The 20,827-nt window shown below is 40.1% G+C and overlaps 1 protein-coding gene across 2 annotated transcripts in view; it reads right to left on the reverse strand.

Moving 5' to 3' along the window:
* The window catches only part of necab2 (N-terminal EF-hand calcium binding protein 2), a 136,038-nt gene that overhangs the window by 68,913 nt on the left and 46,298 nt on the right, over positions 1-20,827 (reverse strand). For both annotated transcript variants that reach the window (XM_005449398.3, XM_005449397.3), the window contains exons 6-7: positions 3,074-3,210; positions 2,536-2,660 (exon numbers count right to left, since the gene is read on the reverse strand). In XM_005449398.3, coding sequence (XP_005449455.1) covers positions 2,536-2,660; positions 3,074-3,210 — 262 coding nt within the window. The remainder of the gene's footprint in view (positions 1-2,535; positions 2,661-3,073; positions 3,211-20,827) is intronic.

Below are 20,827 nucleotides of genomic sequence, written 5' to 3' on the forward strand. Positions count from 1 at the left end.
GATTGTAGCTGTCAGAGTTGAGCAGAAGACAAATGGAAGGTGCTGGATGTTCTTCAGGAGTATCAGAGTGGATAGATGACCTCGTACAATCAGAGAAAGAGCCTCTCTGCTCACAAGCCATGCAGGAAATTATTGTCCTCCAGTGACATGAAACTAAAGAAACCATGAATGGCACCCACCCATGCACTGAAATCACATTTGTAGAAGATGAAGTAGCTAGGCAGGCACTTTGTATGATTCGGAAATATACTGCAAGGCAAAGGACAAGTCATTTGTAACATGTGGAGGCTGGCATCACATATCTATTTGTGAGGAAAAATGAGGCACATCCATGTACGGAGTCTAAACAGACAATGTCATTTTGCCAGTACTTTCCCATCAGAAAAGATGAAGCCTGACAATAAGAACACTCTGTTGTTGCATTCTGCCAAAGCGTGGGGGGTAAGGAACACGTGTAGGATGATAGTCTGTTTCTCGCTTTATGAAGGAAGTCAGAAGAGCTTTGATTGTGACAATGCAGTGATGTTGCTGGAACGACCAATCATCAGACAAGGGACATTTAACCTCTGCACATTTGGCTCTGTAACATGTGAAGCTCAGCTTGGAAACCATCTGGCATAAACTGCAATATACCGAAATAGAAACAGCTGCAACCTCTCAAGTGTGCGCTTGCATTAAAGGTTCTCCGTGATTTCACACAGAGGGAGGTGAAGAGGTCTAATATTTGCACACTTCCCTGGAGATACAAAACCTAACTTTTTGTGGCAGCTGGCTCACATTGCTAGTGGCAGATAATTAAGGTCAGATACAGAGCAGACTGGTGTCATTAGATTATAACTTTGCATGGGCAGTTCGGGGCCCTGTAATAGTGTCCATCATGAATTCTGAAAATTTAGGTCACTGAGAATAACAAATGAAAAGTCTGGGAGTGAACCAATGAACGAAGCTGCTCTGACAACAAAACAACTCTGGGCAACTACTGCACTGGAAGAACTGGTTAAAAAGGTTTGAAAAGAAAATCAAAAAAGATATCAATGAAGTGATGGAGGACAACTTGACAAAACTGATGGTGAGGATGTGCAAAGGAATAATAAATCAATATTAAGCATTCAAGCATAATACCTGAAAAAGGATAAATTAGTCCCTGAATAAGTCCCTGTCTAAAGGAGTGCTTCTGCAGATATCAGCTTCATAACTGGATTGGGATGCTGGGAGATTTCTGTGGTTTATGGCACTGTTAACTGAGCAGAAGTAAAAGGAGCTGCATGTGCTCAGAATGACCAGGGCAGTGCCCAGCAGAAGGAAGGACATTTAGCTATACCCAGTGGTGATAAAGACCATCAGAACCTCACTTTATGTGAATGACTTTATGCAAGATTGCAGGAGGTGTCAGTGGCTGACTCGGTGACAGCAACATTGAGCACCGTGTCTGCTGCAGGCATGGCGCCCCAGTTTAAGTGAATAACAGGCTCTCTAGACCTGATAGTGAGGCAGTAGATCTCTAAAATTCACATCATTTCACTGGCAAGGCAGGCAGTTCACAGAGTTGTTTCAAGGTATATGTTTTGCATTTAGATTTAAGGCAAAGTGGCACCACTTCCACTGTTGTTGATTTCGGAGGGTTATGCAAAGTCATCGGGGCGTATTATGCCAGAGATCCAGCTCAAAGGGAGCTGGAGCCAGAATAACGTCAATGAACCACAAGAGTCCAGTGTTCAGACATTACATAAAGTTTTGTTAGCAGTCCAAGAGTTAATTGTATTAACTCAGGGTCCATTCACTAAAGAAAATGCCTGACTTTTAAGTACATGTCTCATCGAATAAATTCCAAAGTAATTAGACTAAAGTACAAAAACCGTATTGAAAAAAATGTGAGGTGTCACTTTTTGGAAAAGCAATTTGTTTGAAGGGTACAAAGTGTCAAAGTGAGGGTACAGTGTTGCGCTAACTACCAGCTGGTGAAGGATGACACAGAGAGAAAGACCAACAGAGTAAAAGAGAGAGAGAAAAAGAACTTTACAAAGAGAATACTGAGGCTCTTGCACATCCTCATATAGAAAATCACCAGACAGTCAAGTGCTGAGTGGACTAACACACTCTTACCCTTAAATTTTAACACCTTGTGGGATATGCTGAAAAAAATAAACTCCCCATGTTCTCTCTTTTCTTCCTTAGCCATCGCTTTCTTTATTCGCCGTCTTCCTCCCCTGCTTTTAGTTCAGCTCTTGACTCCTCAAAAACCCGTACCCTCATTTCCATGAGAATTTCTCTGCACTGCCCTTTCTGCTACGGGGAAGCTGCATCAGACCTGTGCAGGTGGCTGATTTAGGTGTTTTACAATGGAGCATAAATTACATAAGGATAAGTGTGTGTGCAGTAAAATTGATGAGTAACAGTTAGAGTTTGATTTCTGCTCAGTCAGACCGCTGTAACCTTGCTAAAAGTATGGGATGTGAAGCTAATTACATGAAGGATGGTCTCCAGTCATGCAATCTTCAGCGTGTGCTTTAGTGTGTGTGTGTTTGTAGTTGTCACCTGAAGCAGTATTGATGGTCCTGACAGCCTCCTTGGCGCTGACTCTGTTATTAGGGGGATAGTCAGGGACAGTGTTTTCGTAGCGCTTCCCTGACATCCGTGGACTCACTTTGGCAGGTAGATGACTGAAAAATAGAGAGATGGAGAAGGATGGAGAGGAGGGAAGGGGGAAAAGAGAATCAGATAAAAAAGTGAGGAGGAGGAACGGAGAATAGAAGACAAAAAAACAATAAAATGCCTTGGATTTGGAGAATTGGCTTACGCACAATTGATACAAAAGAGGAATGAAGGTGAGATAGAAGGTGATGAAAATGTGATGAAGGAGATGAAAATTGGTTTCTGCGTGTGCGTGCAAGAGCGACAGATGTTTTAACCAAAGACGATTTGTGCTTGAAACACTGCCTGGTTCCCATTACAGCCGCTGACAATCTGAGTTTTACACATAATACCGTGACACATGTGCACAGTCACGAACAAACACACATGTGCACATTCCAAATTTCACACATAACAGCCAGCGATCCCCTCATTGGCTCACCCTGATTGGCTGTGCTGCTCATCGATGGCATCCACAGCACTCTCCACAGAGCTCAGGAGAGACTGGATCTGATTGGCTGACTCCTTCAGCAGGAAACGGGTAACAAATTGCTCCACGTTGGTTCCCCTCTCATACACCTGGAGAGAAAAAACAGGATTGACAGCGTGTGTCATTTATAATTTGAGTTGTTCTGTCAAAAGATGTAACATCAAAATGTCTGTGAAGTCAATGTTTTTTCCCCCTTTTATCATGTCTTTCACACATCACAGCGCAGCACTGCAGCCTTCCTGTCCGTTACTATCCTGAAGAGACTTTCCAGCTCAAATCTTATTTTGCTCCTTCCTTGCATTCATTTAATGGTTGATTTGCTTCTCACAGTGGACAGACAGCAGATAGGGAGGCAAAAATAACAAGTAAAAACAGACTAGTGCACTGTATTTGGAGAACATGCCAGCTGGTAATGGATTACTGGATAATGAGAGACTTGAGACGTCTATACAGACAGTTGATTATTTGACTTTTGTGGATGTAGTTTGTTACAGCTGTGGTGAAAAAGGAAAGGTTTGTGTCACTGAAGCTTTGAGACAAGCGTTGTCTTTCACAAACTTATAACTTCAAATGAAGACTGTGGCTTTGCTCCACACGACCACTACTGTGTGATGCTATTCTGCTGTGTGTGCTAATTACTGTAAATGATATATATAAATATAACTTTTACTTTTAGAATTTAAGAAGCACTTTTGCCTTAAAGGAAATGTGGAATTAAGGAAATCTTGTAGCCCCATTGGGACACGAAAATGTCACTCCCTACTTCCTACTGTTTCAGTTCAGATTCAGCAGACAAAGGCACGAAGCCAGGCTGAAACGATATTCTCCTTCTCTTGCAATACACAAAGGCATTGCAGCAAGAAAGGAGAGGGATCAATAAAGTCATCAGTTGTCAGCATCATTCACCGTTCTACTACAATACTCATCCACCCGATTTACACCAGCCACCTTAGATGAAGTGCATCGGTCTGTTGGTATTCAGCTTTCCCAGAGCTGTTTTAAATTTTGCCATGACTGGCTGTGAGTCCTTGAAAGAAAGTGTATTTAAAATAGATGACAGACCTGTGAATGTGGAAAATTTGGAAAAGTTTGTAATTTTTTTTACCTCAATCAAACATTTTCAGAGACAGAAGGTGAAAAAAGACAGTGACATCCTGGCGAACGCACCAAAGCAGGCGTCCCTGAGCTGCTCCGCTGATAGTATGAACACAGCAAACTATCAGAGGAGTTGAGTGTTTCAGATAAGACTGGCACTCCTGCTTTAACTCTGATGACCTTATCACAGAGACCACTTAATTATTTAACGGTGTGAGGGTGTGCTTTAAATAAAGAAAAAAAAGCCAGTCCTTTCAAAATGAGTCGCAGCACATCTGTCAGTTCTGGATTTCAAGCCGTGTGCGTGAGGCTGTACTTTACAGTTTACTGTAAGTTACAGTTTGCATTTAAAGACTTTTAGGTAGTGTTTTGGTTTTTCTTTGTTCTCTTTCTCTCTCAAAAAATTAATCTAAATTCTAAAAAATTGACATGAATAGTTAATTTTCGCTCCAAGTTGGGAACATCAGCATGTCTGTATAAGAAATTGAAGAGTTATTTCCAAGGCTAGTGGTTACAGTATATATAAACATGTATGTAAAATAAAGCACAAGTAATAAGAGTATGTTTCTATAATTTTAACCCTCATTATTTCTAATGTACCAATATTTGACCATATTATTAAGTAATTTAGGTCCTGGTAACCCATCGAGGGCAAACTGTGGGTCTTACCACTTGCTGGTTGGGAGTTTTGTTCCCAACTGCCCTGAAGACCCTAAACTGGACCAGTAGAAGAAAATGGATGGAAGTGTTTTTATTTATGCATATTTGAAACTGTTTTAGTCAGTATATAGAAGGTGAAATACACAGCTGCAGCTCTAGCATATTTTAAAGCAAAAATAAAGCCCAATAAATCATAATCATAGTGGTACTAGGCAGTCTATTTGATGAATGTGCCATGTCTGGCAACCTTAAAAGTAGAAAAATGAAAAGAAAAAAGAATCAGGTTGCATTTTAGGAATAGATAAAATCTGGTAGTGGTGGTACTGGATCTCCAGGGAGGAAAGCATCAAGAAAACATCCATCCATCCATCCATCCATCCATCCATCCATCCACTGGAGTCTGAAGCCTATCCCAGCTACTGTAGGGGGGCGGGGTACACCCTGGACTTGTCGCTAGCCTGTTGCAGGGCCAACACGCAGAGATAGACAACTATTCACACTCACATTTACACATATGGCCAATTAACTTAACTGCATGTCTTTGGTGGGAGGAATCTGATGTACCCGGAGAGAACCCACGCAGACATGGGGAGAACATGCAAACTCCATACAGAAAGGCCCCGGCGAGATTATGGTGCGTCAAAGCTAATCACCTGGAAACATTTCAAAGTCAACCAAAGTATTTTCCACCAACTCATGGAGCAACTTCAGCTTAATTAGCTAGCTGGACACAGCTGAACCAGTTTGCTTCACCCAGATGTCTTCAGTCTGCAAACTTAAGAGATGGTGAGAGAATCTGAATTCTATTTTTGCTGCTAACGTTGGGGCCTGACAGGCAACGGTGACAAAGAAATAAAACTGCCAGCTTTCATGTACTGCTTAAGACATGTTTAAGGCCAAAACCTTTTCAGAATAATACATGAAAACCTGACTGTTGAACACCAGGCCATAACTGACTGCACATGTACTCTAGAGAGTGGAGTCAGTCGGTCATGTCAGCTTTACTGTCAGGCTTCACAGTGCAGTGATTCAGGAAGACAATTAAGGTTCCTGTGCATTCACCCATTCTCTGCTGCACTCTAATCAAAGACAAACGCTCCCGTGAGACAGCGAATCACACAGGCTTCTGTATTGACTTCCATTATCATAGTCAGTGACTTCCACACATGCACACAAGCAAGCATACACTGAAAGAGCCAAACTCATCCGTATCTGTGTGCAGAATAGTGCAGTCAGCTAGTTCTGGTTTTCAAAAACATCCAATAAAAGCTCAACTATCTGTAAAATAGCAACCAGATTACAGAATTTAGGCTTGTGGTCCAATTTGTACTTACTGTTTTATTCAGGAGGCGCCGATGACACATTAATGACTACCACGCTGAGATTCAATTATTTAAGAGGGATACACGTCTGAATAAACAGAAATGAAAAAGGAGAATCTTATCAGTTTTATTGAATAGTTTATGAGGGTGTTGCGAGTCAACTGTGGACATTTAGTATTTAAATTGGAAAATGCTGATAGTCTTGCCATTTATTTGGTATATTCAACATGCTTTGTCTTAAGTTAGACAAGCTGAGTGCTAGCATTTATAGCAAACAAAAAAATATTGGTAGGAAATTCCCTCTGGGTAAATGTAAATGCATGTGCCTTATAAATCAGCAGATTTGCAAGAAGAATGATCTAAGATATAAGAGGTATGATGGTCGGTAGAGGCAAACTAATAGATGAAGGCTGAGATATAACTGCCCTTAGCACAATTATCCAAATGTTCATTTACAAAACAGACACAAGATTTAATGCAACAACACAACAGAGCCATTATCCACAGACTGGATGGAAATGAATGGATGTGTCACAAACAACAAGAGGCTTATTTGTTTCCTTGTCGATACTCTCCTTAATGTGTCCTCCCATATATATATATGTTACCTTATTATGTCGTTGTAAGTTTTTAAGCATTGATAAACCTAACATGAAGACAGATTTCAATCTCACATAAAATGGAAGAGTGCATGAGCTCACATGAACGTGTGTGCAAGATCGCTGATCATAACTGTAACATTTGGGCACCACTTGCAAAGGTTTGCATCAAAGCAAACCATGAAAATAAGATTTGACAAACTGGAGAGTTGTAGGGACACACAAGCTACCAAGAATATGAAGTATGAAATTTTAAAGGCACTGTGCAGAATTCAAAAAATTCTCAATTTGGGTATCCAAAAACATGCCACCAGTATAACTTTAGAGAAAATAAAGTATGGAGTGCCTTAATGGCCAAGGCGTTTAAGGCCTAACAGCTCTGTGGCACACCATTCCCCATCTCTCCCTCTCTCCCCCATTTTTTCTGTCATTGCTGCACTAAAGAATTACATTTATTCAAATTAACTGATGTAAACATGAAATTGAAAATCACAATTAGTATAAAGCAATGCACAGAAGTGTGTAAAACAAAAGCAACGGCTCAGCTCCATTTAGGAAAACCTGCCACACAGAACAGATACAGCAACGCTACAAGAGGGCCCGAGGCTGGAAACAGTATAACAAATATATTTTTTATGCTATTACAGTTGCAGGCAGAGTTTTTTTCAGCTTTTTTCAAGAATTCATTTTCCAGGACATTTTCAGTGACATGAGGCTGTTATAAGAGATCACGTTCGTGTCCTTACTGAAAATGTCCCTTTAAATTTTAGGCACTTAAAAGTAAAAGCACATTCCTGACAAGTACCTTGACACAGTGCTGTTTTAAATACAGCGGGTGCTGACACTGAATACTGGCGCTTTTTTTCCCTTTGTAGAATTAACTGATGAATAAAAACTACTGCATTACTTTTCAGCACAACTAACAACTCTACTTTTAGTGCTTGATGTATGTGTTAACAAGGTTAACCGAGAAACAACCTAAATAAACCTTTTATTGACCATTCTAAAAGTGCAGATGGAAAAATACGACCAAGAAGTCAGCTGCTACAATGCTAACAGTATATAAAGCAACTGTTTCTTAGACTTGCCGATCTATTTAATGTTGTGAACAGTCATTATGCATCCTTAAAGTACAAAAGCAGAAAATTTACAGATACATAAAGTTCCGACTAGGTGCTGATAAATACACAAAGGAGTCAAAACACTGTGCAGGGCGTTTTAAAGACTGTTTTAAAGATCCTGACTTAACAATGGAGGCCATCTGATGAGCCCCTGTATGACACCAGGCTGTATAACGTGCCATTTTACCAAACATTAATAAAATTTGGTTTGACACATCTGAAACTATCCAAACTTTTAAACACATTTGCACCAGTTAATGATGTTAATCCAGCTCAAACAGCTGCAGAACACTTTAAAATATGCAGTGAGTGCAACATGTATTAGGTAGAGTGTATATCCACCGAGGTCCAGCCCGTCCTCCCCGTTCTTCCTCAGTCATCCTGCCCCCTCCTCTCTCCCTCTGTCGAGTGTTTCACATGGGCCCAGCTACAAAACCCAGGATATGAAAACTGTGATCTATAATTCACACAGATCACTGACCCAGGAGGAGATACACCCTCCCTCTCTCAGCTGGCTCCCTGAACACGACCTGGTAATTAGCTTTGTGTATTATTCCTAGCATCTATAAGTGTGTCTTTATCTCATAGATAAACTGAGTTACAGTGTTACTGTGTTGAGATACAAAGCTCTCCTTCAAACCATCACAACGGTTAGGCTTTACATTTTTATTGTATTTTGATGCCTCTTCCAAACAGCATTGTGCCAGAGACTTCCTATGAAATGATGCATGTGCGTAAAGCATCAATATGCCCTGACAGAGTTTTTATTCCAGCATGGAGGTGGCTTTGTTGTTAGAAAAATTAAAAATAAAGGTCTTTCTTTAACTTACCTGGTTTAGCATGGGACTAATGTGGCAAAAGGCTGCAGGAGCCTGGGTTTGATTCTGCCCCACTGTCCAATCAAATTGAAAAATAGTCAAAAAGTATTTTTTTCAGTAAAACTAATTCATTCAGTTACTAGTAAGAGACTGCGTCAGGGAGGTCACTCAATCCTTCGTATGCGCCTGTGATATTTCATCCTGCTCTCTTGCATTTCCCTCATTTTCTTAAGGTTACAACAAAACTCCTCATTAACAACCTACGCGTGTGTTCAGCCCCCCCCCTCTCTTTCTGACACACACACACACACACTTTGTAGCAAGATGGAGGTGGCTGATTACAGAAGATTGTAGGTGGTAATCAGTGATTACAGAGGTTGTTCTAGTTAGGGGAAATTATTCCACCCTCAGCCCGTCCCTGATGGGGTCACAAAAGCTTTGTGGAGAGGCAGTGGTGGCATGTTCATTTCCAGTATGATTGACAAGAGTGGCTACTAATGCCAAATTACAATAAAACGCAGTCAAATAAGTCTCTTCTGGTAACCAATGGAATTCCAACGTGCCATCTGATATCCTGCCGTTTTATGAGGACAAAAATCAATATTTAATATACATACTTTCTGTAAAGTTATACACATAACTTGATAGAAGTAGTATAAGCAGATGTGGATGATCTAAAGAAGTCTGCATCTCCTTGTATCAAAGGAGGCAAACACAGTGACTTAAACATGTGATTCATTTTCTGTGTACCAAGAATCATGGTTAGAGATGGACAGGTAAACGTCTAAGGAGGCTTTACAACAACCAAGTACTCTCAGTTACCTTCTGTTATGACCATAATGCTCTCTTTGAGACTGTGATAAAAACCTGCATGCTAGTAGAAACAAACTCTGTAAGAATACCACCTCAAAGTATCTGCTCGAGATGTGGGGCAGCAAATTAAAAGAAATATAGCAGCATCTGAAATAGATTATTGGAGAAAATGATCAAACCTTTAATGAATTCATACCAAGGATGCACTGTTCAGTAAAGTAAGAACTTTACTTCTTACTCGATTTGCTTTTACGTGCCTTATGCTCCCTCTTGCAAAATTGACTTCATTGAACTCACTTCATGCAAACAACCTCAGTGCAGTGTGTGGCAAACCTTTGCAGACAACATCAGGCCATTTGCCATATGCAGCTTTCTTCCCCCTGCACTTTAAAGCTACACATCGACTTCATTAATTCTAACAAAATGGGAGAGGAGAGAAGAGGTTAACCTAAGAGCCTCTGCTCACAGCAGCATCCACCAAGATGTAATGACTGGGTTCTGCATGATGAAACAGTGAGTGGCTCTCCCATTTTAGTAAAGCCCCAAATTAAGTTGTGATTGTGGTGCTGTTCAGTCTTAATAATGTAACAACGGTCTTCACAGTTCACGGTACATCAAGACAGAGACAAAGCTGTTGCTGGCTGACCATCTCTCAGACAGACGGCTGACATAGAGGATGTAAGTGTTGGTATCGATCCACTGATAATTCGCTATATCCTTCAGCTTAGCGTGAAGGAGCACGATCAGTCTCAAAGGAGAGAAATTGAGTGAGAGCTCTTAGAAGGGAATGGATGTGCAATCAGGTGCGAAAAAAAGAGACAAAAAAACCAACGCTCTATGGTATCATGTTAGATAAACAGCCGGTGCAATGGTGGGCTGCTTCAGTAGATCCTACTATGTTAACTTAACTCTTTACCCTTTGAAAGTCAACCATAAGTAACCCTTGAATTTTTTTCTGACACAAGTGGTTTCTGTCTGTCAAATTTCAGGCGTGCTTATAGAACAAAATGATCGGGTTTGCATCCAAGTGTAGTTACACTTGGAATAACCCAGAAACTATTCTATTCTATTCTATTCTATTCTATTCTATTCTATTCTATTCTATCTTTTTACACATTTATACACATATAACTTGTCACTAAGGTTACAGGGGAGGTCTTTAAATGTCGTCTTTATGGGGTAAATATTTTACACCGTTGTGCAAATTTCTATGCTTTTTGTTTTTCAAAATAAAATTTAAAAAACATTCAATTAAGTCTGGGTGACCCAGCGATTACTTGCAGGGATCAGGCCCCAGCTTGTGTCCAGGAAGCATGCTCTGCTACATGTCACCCGTCTCTTGACGCCTGAATTATGCTTCAGTGGGAAATTTCCTTAGGATGTAACCAGAAACCCCTCTTAACCCTACATTGTAACCTTCCACATAACCTGGCAAGAGCACCTCCCGAGAAATATAACTACATGTCAGGTCAGTGCAGCCCACCATGAGTCTGATTGGCATGGAAGAAAAAAAAGATTATTAACTGTCATGGGGAGCTCAAAGTTTCACCATAAGAATAATAAGACAAGAAGAAAGTCAAAAGTGTCAAAGTGGTGAAACACACAGAGCGCCTGCTACTTTGCTAAGAGGAGAGGAGAGGAGAGGAGAGGAGAGGAGAGGAGAGGAGAGGAGAGCTCATACACCCTGTGAGCAGTTTCCTGTCCCTTCACTTCCTTTTAACTCTCCTTCAAACTGCTTCAGGACATACAACGCCCACATCTCAGCCTACCACTGTGTGCTCTCTGGAGACTTCTTTGGCTGACTATTTTTAGATTACTTTCTATTGGTTTGATCTTGTTTGCCATGGAAACCAATAAAAGTTGTTTATGTTACCAGACGTCTGAGTTGTCTGCCACTTGAAGTCCTGTTTATTTTCTTTCATTTCACAGCTTAAGACGAGTCAAATTTTATTTCACAAGTCTCACTACAGATCCGACATTGTCTCCCAACAGCAGGCCTCTACCTGTGGGGATAACAGAAGTTTGATGGATTGGAAAGCATAAGCATATCTCCCTGGCTGGTCTGCTATTCAAAAACCCTGCCTCAACCCTGCCTCAGCTTCATACATCAGCCAATTAAAATCGTATCAGAGCAACCTCAGTCAATATGTCTCCAAGCAACACAATTTTAGCTGTATGGAAGTTAGATCTAAGCAAATACACCTCTAACAGGGAGAAACATATTCCCCATAAATGTCTATTCTCACTGTCTGCCTCAGTAATCAGATTTAGCTGCAGTCAGTCAGTCTCTCTCTCTCCCTCTCTCTCTCTCGCTCTCACACACACACACACACACACACACACACACACACACACACACACACACACACACACACAGCTCAGCCTGTTTTCCTTGGTTATTACTCTCCACTTTCCTTTTTTTTTACTCCCAGTGATCAACTTCTTATTAAGACATCCCAGCTGCACTGCTAGCTGACCACAGAAAGCTCAGCTGAATGTGTACACTGTGTGCACGCGAGTGTGTGAGACTGAGCACTAATGGTGGACTCGGATGGCTGACCACCCGCTTCTCCTCCACTGAAAACATCTACCAGGCCATTAGCATGACACTAACCTGAGGGTGGACACATACACACAGAGTGCATGGCCATAATCTATTCTCTCGGTGGGATTTTGTGGCCACTGCACAGCCACTCACCAAAGAAAAAAAAAAGTAGAGTTACAGTTAAAATGTCTTAAAAAAAGAAAATGTCTTCAAATGTTTGACTTGTGTTCTTTCCGTGTCTGGATTTGGTTCAATATAGAAATTAGACCCCTGGTTTAGAAATCTTGCTTTTAAAGCACAGTTGTGGGTGCTAGAGAATTTATCTTTACAGATTGTTTAACCCTTTAAGACCTACCATAGAGCCAAGTCCGCCAGAGCTTAACTTTATATTTTTACATGCTGTAGTGCCATTTTGGGGAGCATTTCAAGTTGCTATACATCAATACAACCGTTATATCCCAAATTTTAATAATATGTATCCATTAAGTCCATGGTAACTACATAAATTGAAAAAATCAGCTAAGGCTAGCAAGCTTAGTAAGCAAGCTGCTTGCCATTGACTGTACGGGTGAAACATGTAGCATCAGATCCTGCTAACTGGCTCTAAGCAATATAATCAATAAAATACTTGAGTCTGACCCACTGAAACAAGATTATAAACTTCTTGGACAGGTTGCAACACACGGCAGGTAATTCTATTAGAAATACTTTAAAATGTACCAGTCTCACAAAGATTAGACTGTATAGGAACCATGTGGTGAAATTAGCTGTAAAAATTGTAATTATTGTTGTAACCAGGTTATAAGCATGTTGATTTTATCAATGAAGTTGGGCATTTTAACAGTCTATGACAATCCATGGGGCTGACTTGATTTGGAGCCTGACTCTAGTGGCCTTTGGAGGAACTGCAGTTCTTGGCACATCACTATGTTTTGTTTTTTTTTCAGCGGCAGAGACTCAGTGGACACATGAGCATGAAAAAACGTTGAAACCAACACATGGGAAGCCTCAGCTGAATTTTTTACAGAGCTTTAAAAACTAAGAGCTGTTTCAGAGGGACAAGAAGATGGCCCACAGATGGGTAAAAAGCCAGTGTGAAAGGCATTTTGTGGACACTGCCAGGAGGACTGTCATTCCCAAATGAGGTAAAATAGCCATAGTGGCGCCGCTCCAGCACAATAGTGGACAACCAAGAGAGATAATCTAATGGTCCCTATAATTACTGTTTATTTTTTTATCACAATTTTTGATGCATTTGTTCCAGTTAAAAATATATGTTTTTTGGCAGTTGAATGTCACTCAAATCATTGAGGCACCATCTTTTAAGGCAGTAAGTAGTTTCCCTTTATTTAACTACATATGAGCAGTGGAAAGCAGATCTAAAGAGAATGTAGCTGCAAGTCAATGACCAGATCTCACCAGAAATTGATCATTTTTCCACAACCAAAAACTTGGAGGGAAACTTGTACAACATTACAATTCTCCATATTAATTAAAACATAGACACATAACCATGACATATTTGTTTTTGCAGTCAGGACTAAGGAAAGCTATAAAAAGCAAACGATAATACATCAACATTTGGTCTATTGGAGAGATCTGACTGGTGGAAGTGACTTCTGGAAGTGTGGAAGTGGTTAACAGGAGGCAGCATGCCTGAGTTTGTTTCTAAACAGAAGGCAAGCTCACAAACAGGCATCAGAAACATACACACTCTTCAGATAGCATGCCAGCATCACGGGCCCGCAGAGAGAGAGAGAGATGGGAAAAAATGAAGGCGAGGAGGAGGATGGAGGTCGAAGGCGGGGAGAAACAGTAGGAGGAGGATAGGAAGGGGGATGGAAAAAAAGAGATGCAGAAGAGAAGAGAATAAAAGGGATGAAGTGACAAGAGGAATGCACCGCGTGTTGTGTTGAGCTTTCTGTTTCATTTGTGTGTTTTAATTTCTCATTCAGTCAAATCTGGATTAAATCACTGAGTGGGGTTCGATCTCTCTCCCTACTCCTTTCACCCAATTATCCATCCATCTCTCCATTTTTTTCCTCTCCTTTTCCCACTCCCACAGTCCTCTGCATTATTCATGCGTTGGGTGTAACCTCATCAGTCAACATACCGACAAAACAACACACACACATTGCCAGTTGTGCCTCTCCCTCCCTCCCTCTCTTACATACACTCACAATCTCACACACAAATTATTCACATCCTATTCAGTCAGCAGCACACTTTGTAGATTTGTCAGTCGCATGTCCACCTCCACTTTGTAGAGACCTGCAGCACTTTGACAGGAGACAGGCAGGTACGGGTACATATAAAAACACATATATAAATCTAATACAATAACACGGCAGCTGCTTTGACCCATCTAAAGTTGCCTCAAGGCAAGGAATTATTCCATCTACAGTATTGTTTGGTAGAAAAATGGGTGATGGAGTGAACTATGGCTACTACTGTAGAAGCTGCTTTTAGTGATGAAAATGAAAGGGATGCAAAGTCTGAAAGTTCAAAACCAACTGGCACCTTGTTAGCTATGTGTAAGTACAGTAAATTACAGCAGGATGCTATTGTTAAAAATATATTGTAAGATTTTTAAAAAAAAATCCAAAGATCATCCGAGCTGCTCGATGGGAAATGAGGAAAAGTGTGGGGAGTAAGAGACATTGCTTAAATCAGTAAAACATGCAATTATTTTGCTGTATATATTCATAAAATAAAGAATGTAAGATGAAGAGCTATAAGCAGGGTTTCAATGCAAGAAGATGCTAAAGGCCCTGGCAGCCAATTAGACATAACATTTTCCCCCTTATTACCTCTCTTCTAGAGTTTATGCATTCAAATGATAATAATAAAAAAAGAGTCCATCCCTGCCAAGATTTCTCTGAAACTACACCGAGGCACAGCTGTGCCATGAGCTAAATGCCAACATGCTCACAACTGTGCTACCATACTGAACTTTTAGCATGTTAGAATCTGAACATCAGAAAATAGACAAACAATGTTCCACTGAGCGATGCAAGTTTGGCAGGGACAATGGTCAGGAAACAAAATATTTAAAAAAATGAGATCATGTAGGTACAGTTCATCACACTGGGAACGTTAAGGATGGAAAACTAACCCACGGATGTCTTACTTGAAGCCTGGACTATTGTAATTCTTCATTATCAGGATGTCCCAGTATTGTAGCCTGCAGCTGATACAAAATGTTGCAGTGTGACTACTCACAGGAGCTTGAACGAAAGCTTTTGCAACTTTTTTAATCCAACCAGTTGGGACAGACAAACCATAGACTGTATATAAAAGACAATGGACATCAGATGGCAACAGCATAGTGCTGAGTGCTGTTGCCATCTTGGTATTTTTAATTTGGATGTGATAAGTGAAGGATTGCTGAAGTGAAAACCAAAAATTAGTGGATAGCCTACTTTATCCTCATTTTTTGTGCATAATGGGAATCACAACTTAAAAAATATTTTCAATGCATTTAGTAAAACTTGAAACTAGGGAAGCTGAGGGCCGTTTATTACTTGCCACCTTTTGAGATACAGTCCCACTCTGAGTCTGGCTCTATCTGTTTCTGTCTGAGGCAAGGAGGAGGATGGAGGTCGAAGGCGGGGAGAAACAGTAGGAGGAGGATAGGAAGGGGGATGGAAAAAAGAGATGCAAAAGAGAAGGGAATAAAAGGAATGAAGCGACAAGACGAATGCACTGCGTGTTGTGTTGAGCTTTCTGTTTCATTTGTGTTTTTTAATTTCTCATTCAGTCAAATCTGGATTAAATCACTGAGTGGGGTTCGATCTCTCTCCCTACTCCTTTCACCCAATTATCCATTTCCCTTCTTCCTTGGAGAGAAAGAGTTGTAAGATTAATAATTAGGATGACTGATGTGAGTTGAATATATGTAACATATTTTATGGAATTCATCTTATTGTGAAATTAAAACTTAGGCTATACACAAATATTTGGTACCAATCCATCTAGGTGTTATCCTTCAGGAGGCTTAGAGTAGACTATATCAACCTTAATGACGATGCATTCAATAATTTCCCATAACATTTCAGTCTGGGCTAAAGAAATGCAGAAAACATGGTTAAACATTTACTAAATAATTCCAATTTTTATAATAAATGAGAATGTAAGTTTGCTTCTAGTTTCACTTCAGCTCAACTCTATAATAAAAGGGAGCGGAAAACTGGAAGGACTTTTCCCTTCTTTTCAATTATTTAGATCAAGAATAGCGAGGAAAAGCTCTGCAGCTGAGATTGCTCTGCTAGGCCTGTTTTTTTTCCTGATGATGTTTCTGATGGTACTAGGCGTTACTTTTGAGAGTCAGGTCAACATGAAAAGGTTTGTATCAGGTATCAATACTCTCTCATCAGAACATTGAGGAGAAAAGAGAAGTAGCATAAGGTCTCTATGTGGTATTTCTGTAGCTAAACCTTTAGAAGTGCACTTCCTTATTTGAAGGAAACATGTCAGCTTTAGAGTGCTTAAGGCAGCTTGTGCCATGACCCCACAACCAACATCTATATCTTCACTATCTTCTACCTTCACTTAATGCTAGAAGCAGTATTAGCAGAGGCTCCGTAGCTCATATACAGGTGCCAAAATGCTTTCCCTTATGAACAAGCACTTGGCAATGTTGGGGAGGAGGAACTCCCTTTTAACAGGAAGCTACCTCCAGCACAACCAAACTCAGCTGTTGTCATTATGAGTTCAAAAGAATGGATTAAAAACCAGCAAGTCCTTTCATTTAGTAGTAAAATAAGAAAATGAATTAAGAATTTTAGCTTTACCTCCAAATTCATAAGTTTTATTAATTTTCTTCACTTCACTTCCAGCATGCTGTATTTCTAAATTTAGTTCGGTCAATTAAAATAATTTATTAGACGTATCTGTTTGAGTACGTCAGCAGTTGGAAATTGGAAACAAGAGTGGGGTTTTTTCTAAATGAACCAACGAAGTGGTTTTAAAATTAAACTTTAATTTTATGTAATTATTTCACAAAGCAATTATTTATTCATATATTCAGTTATATTTTTGACTTGGCTGAAAACCTTTTACGGTCATTTGCCCGTTTTTAAAGCTTCACAGAACAGAAAATTACACACGGCTAAAAGTTCAAGACCACAGGCTCCGCTTCAACGAGACACTCCACCTCTACCTTTCAACATTATCGTACTGTGTATGAATATTTTCATCATAAAACCACATTAAATCCTAATGAATAAGGCACGAACGCTGCACAAACCACCAAGAATACTCTCATACGTACACAGCGAGCCACATGGTATGTTTTACAACAGGGGTCTCAAACACGTGGCCCGAGGGCCACTTCCAGCACACGTCACCCCTCCTTGTGCCCTGTGTATTGACGTGAAGAAATATAATGCAATTTGGCCCTTGAAGTTACTTTTTTTTGCTATGGAGGATTTGTTTGTTGTTCAGTGCGGTGTGGAAATAAGTTCTTTAAAAAGCAAAAAAAATGTTTTAAAATGAGCAGAGTACAAACATGTTGAGGAATTGGCTGTGTTAGTTCAGTGAGAGATTTATTTGTAAAGAAAGCAATTTTCACTAAAAGTCAAAAACTAATGTGTACACTTATGTCTGCATTTTTATTTTGTTAAATATGAACAAAACTATAGCAGAAGTGCTGCAAAGTGTCTGGCCAGAAAGAGAGTACCAATTTGTTTATTTTGTAGTTCAATGAAAGGCTTCAGTTAGTTAAGAGTGAGAAAAAATGCATTCATGTTTGCAGTTTTGTCTTGTTATACAATATTTGAATTTAAAAAACAAAACAAAACACTACATTTTTGGAAATAATTGCGGGTATTTTCTTGCTTGTTTTTTATTTTATTTTATACTACTTGAACACTAAAGCGGCCCTCCAATGAGATGACAGTGCCAGCAGTTGCCCACAGCTCATTTAAGTTTGAGGCCCCTGTTTTACAACCTTCATTTTTCCCCCATTCATTCACCCATCTACACATCTTGTCACACTCTCACCACACCCACTCTCCTCATCCCATCTCTTCTTCTTTCTTCCTTGTTGCCTTCCCTTTCTTGTCTCCCATTCAATTCCATCAATCTTGCACTTCTCTCTCCACTCTCCTCACCCTGTTCAGGCATTATTGTGCACAGACCAAAATGCCCCCCGCTCCCCCGTGATCCGCTTCACCTTAATCTTCATGAAGAAAAGAGAGGATGAAGAGGATCAGGTGAGGGGAAAGGCAGCAAAGGTTTGGGGGTGGAAGAAGACAATGGAGCACAGATGAAAGAGGAGAACACGAGAGGGAAAAAAAGGCACAGAGTAGAAAAGATGGGGAGGAGGAGTCGGATGGAAAGCAACTGAGAAAGCTTATAGATGGTCACTCACCAGTGTGAAACAATTTCTTGAGCAGATCATTTAAAAATCTGCCCGAACAAGATTTTAACTGCAGGAAAAACTACATGTATGAATCTACTCCTACAGAGTTGTGTTGGCTGGCTCAGTGGAAGCCTGAAAGCTAAAGAGAGTAGCTCATTAAACACAGCATTTATGGTCAGGAGATATGACGAAATATTCATCTTATTTCGATTGTCTGCTTCAGCGCTTATCAGCTACCACACACACACACACCTCATGGGAGGGGATGTTACTTATCTCCACCTGCTGGACAGAAAGCCAATTAAAATAGTTTTCTGGAACCACTTCTGACTCTGATAGTGCCATAAAGGCTTTCAGGAAAAATAGAAAACAAGATGAATAGTTCAAAGAATCCTGGATTTGAGGCATTTCAACACATTTTGTGTTATCCCTGTGGACTGCATGGTAGTCGCAGTTGTCACCGGGGAATGTGAAAAAGGGAGTTTAGCAACAAACATGAAGGCAGACCTTTTGCAAAGTTCTCTCTTACAGTTTTTCCCCCTGCTTGTAATACTTGGACAGGTGCATCTTTGTTGTTGTTCACAAAATTGGGGCCTTACTCTCTAAAGCGAGTTTTGCCAAAGAGACCACAGAAAAGTATGAAACCAAATAAGGCCCACAGTCCTTGGTGGGATCTGCCTGCGAAGACAAAACATAACTGGCCAAGCTTTTGTCCTAACAAGCTGGCTCCATGTAGACTGACATCAACTCAACCTGTATCCATGACAACTGTCCCCAAAGTATCCAGCCTCCATAGCAACTGTCACCATAGTAACTTGAAAGAACACTTGAGGTGATGCCACGCTGACATGAGCCACAGCAGGACAACAGCTGACGCATTTATTTCTTTACTGCCAGGATAATTAAAAAGTTCAAAAAATTCAAGGTATTTTAAAGTTTTGTGGACTTTATCCTCTGTTAGAAACCTACTTTAAAAAAAAAACTAGCAACATTTCTATCATGTAGCTGCCTCTAAATTTGAAAAAATAAATAAATAATTGTATCTAAGACACAAGAATATGCTGAACTGGACAATCAACTAACTTTTTTCCCCATGTTAAAAGTATTAATCGTGCAAAGGGGAAGTCTTGGACTCGTGAACTGTGTGTGCATTTCCAAGCACATCTGCTAGGGACTAATGTGATACGTGAGCATTTGCATTGTGATATATTTTAACAATAAATTTACTAAAAACAATTGTGTTACACTGAGTTAAAAAGAAAAAGAAATGGATTAACATCACTTGTGTAAGTTGGCTCATAAATGACTGCAGTCATCCTCTGATAATAGGATTATCATTTTGATTCGCTGTAGCAGAGAATATCTCCATTGTGTCTCTGTCACAATTTGTTTATTATTTCTCACAGGAGGACCCAGTATGCAGACAACAGGGAACACCAGATGGATGGGGAAAAAACACAAAACAAACCAAGGAACTTTAAAAGGACTTAACAATAAAGGTGCTGTGCAGTGAGAGAGGAAAGCCCACTGAACTAATACGATCCAAAAATCAAACAGGAATGATCCAAAAAAGGCAGGAGGCAGCAGAAGAAAATAAACAACATGAGGGAGCGCAACAGGTGAACTCAGACACTAATGAGAGTGGGGAAAAGAACAACGGCAGGAAGTAAAAATGGGAAAAAGGAGCTAACCTTCAAAATAAAAAAAGCAAGTAATCTGAAAGGCAGACTGAGAATAAACTCACACAGACCAAAAGACAGAAGAAGATTGGGAAAAAAAAAACTTGAGAAAGCACAAAGAAAGAATAGCATAGGGTTTATAAAAGAAACCACAGATCATTAAAAAACCTGACAGTCCCACTAACTGGTGTCATACAGGCAGGTAAGAGATACTATGCCGAAGACTAGAGGGGCATGCTACAAAGGAAATTCAACATAGCAGGACTTCTTTGCGTTAGCTGGCTCGTCAAAACCTCAAAAGTCCTTCAGAGATGCCAGGCATGATCAGCTTTCTTTGTTAGCTCGGATTTTTCCGCTTCAAGCTCGGGGTACTCTCACATAAAAGCAGGCGTTTGATGTGATTTGACTCTTCTTCTGCACAAAATGGATCAATTGAACTACACTTACTCTAATCAGAGACATTATCAGAGGGACTGCTGATAGAGATCTATAAAGATTATGAAAAATCTAACAGTCAAATGCAACACTGGTGCTGAAAATAAGACACGAGTGTAATGGTGCAGATAACTGTTTATGTTGTGAATTTATGATCAGTTGATCGGAAAACCAAATTTAAGCTGTGTTTCTTTTACTGCTCGCTGCACTCTTGGTGCTCTCAGTGTGTTTGCTGCACATTTGAGCTTTGTTACT

Source organism: Oreochromis niloticus, linkage group LG7 (assembly GCF_001858045.2).
Source record: "Oreochromis niloticus isolate F11D_XX linkage group LG7, O_niloticus_UMD_NMBU, whole genome shotgun sequence".
NCBI lineage: Eukaryota > Metazoa > Chordata > Actinopteri > Cichliformes > Cichlidae > Oreochromis > Oreochromis niloticus.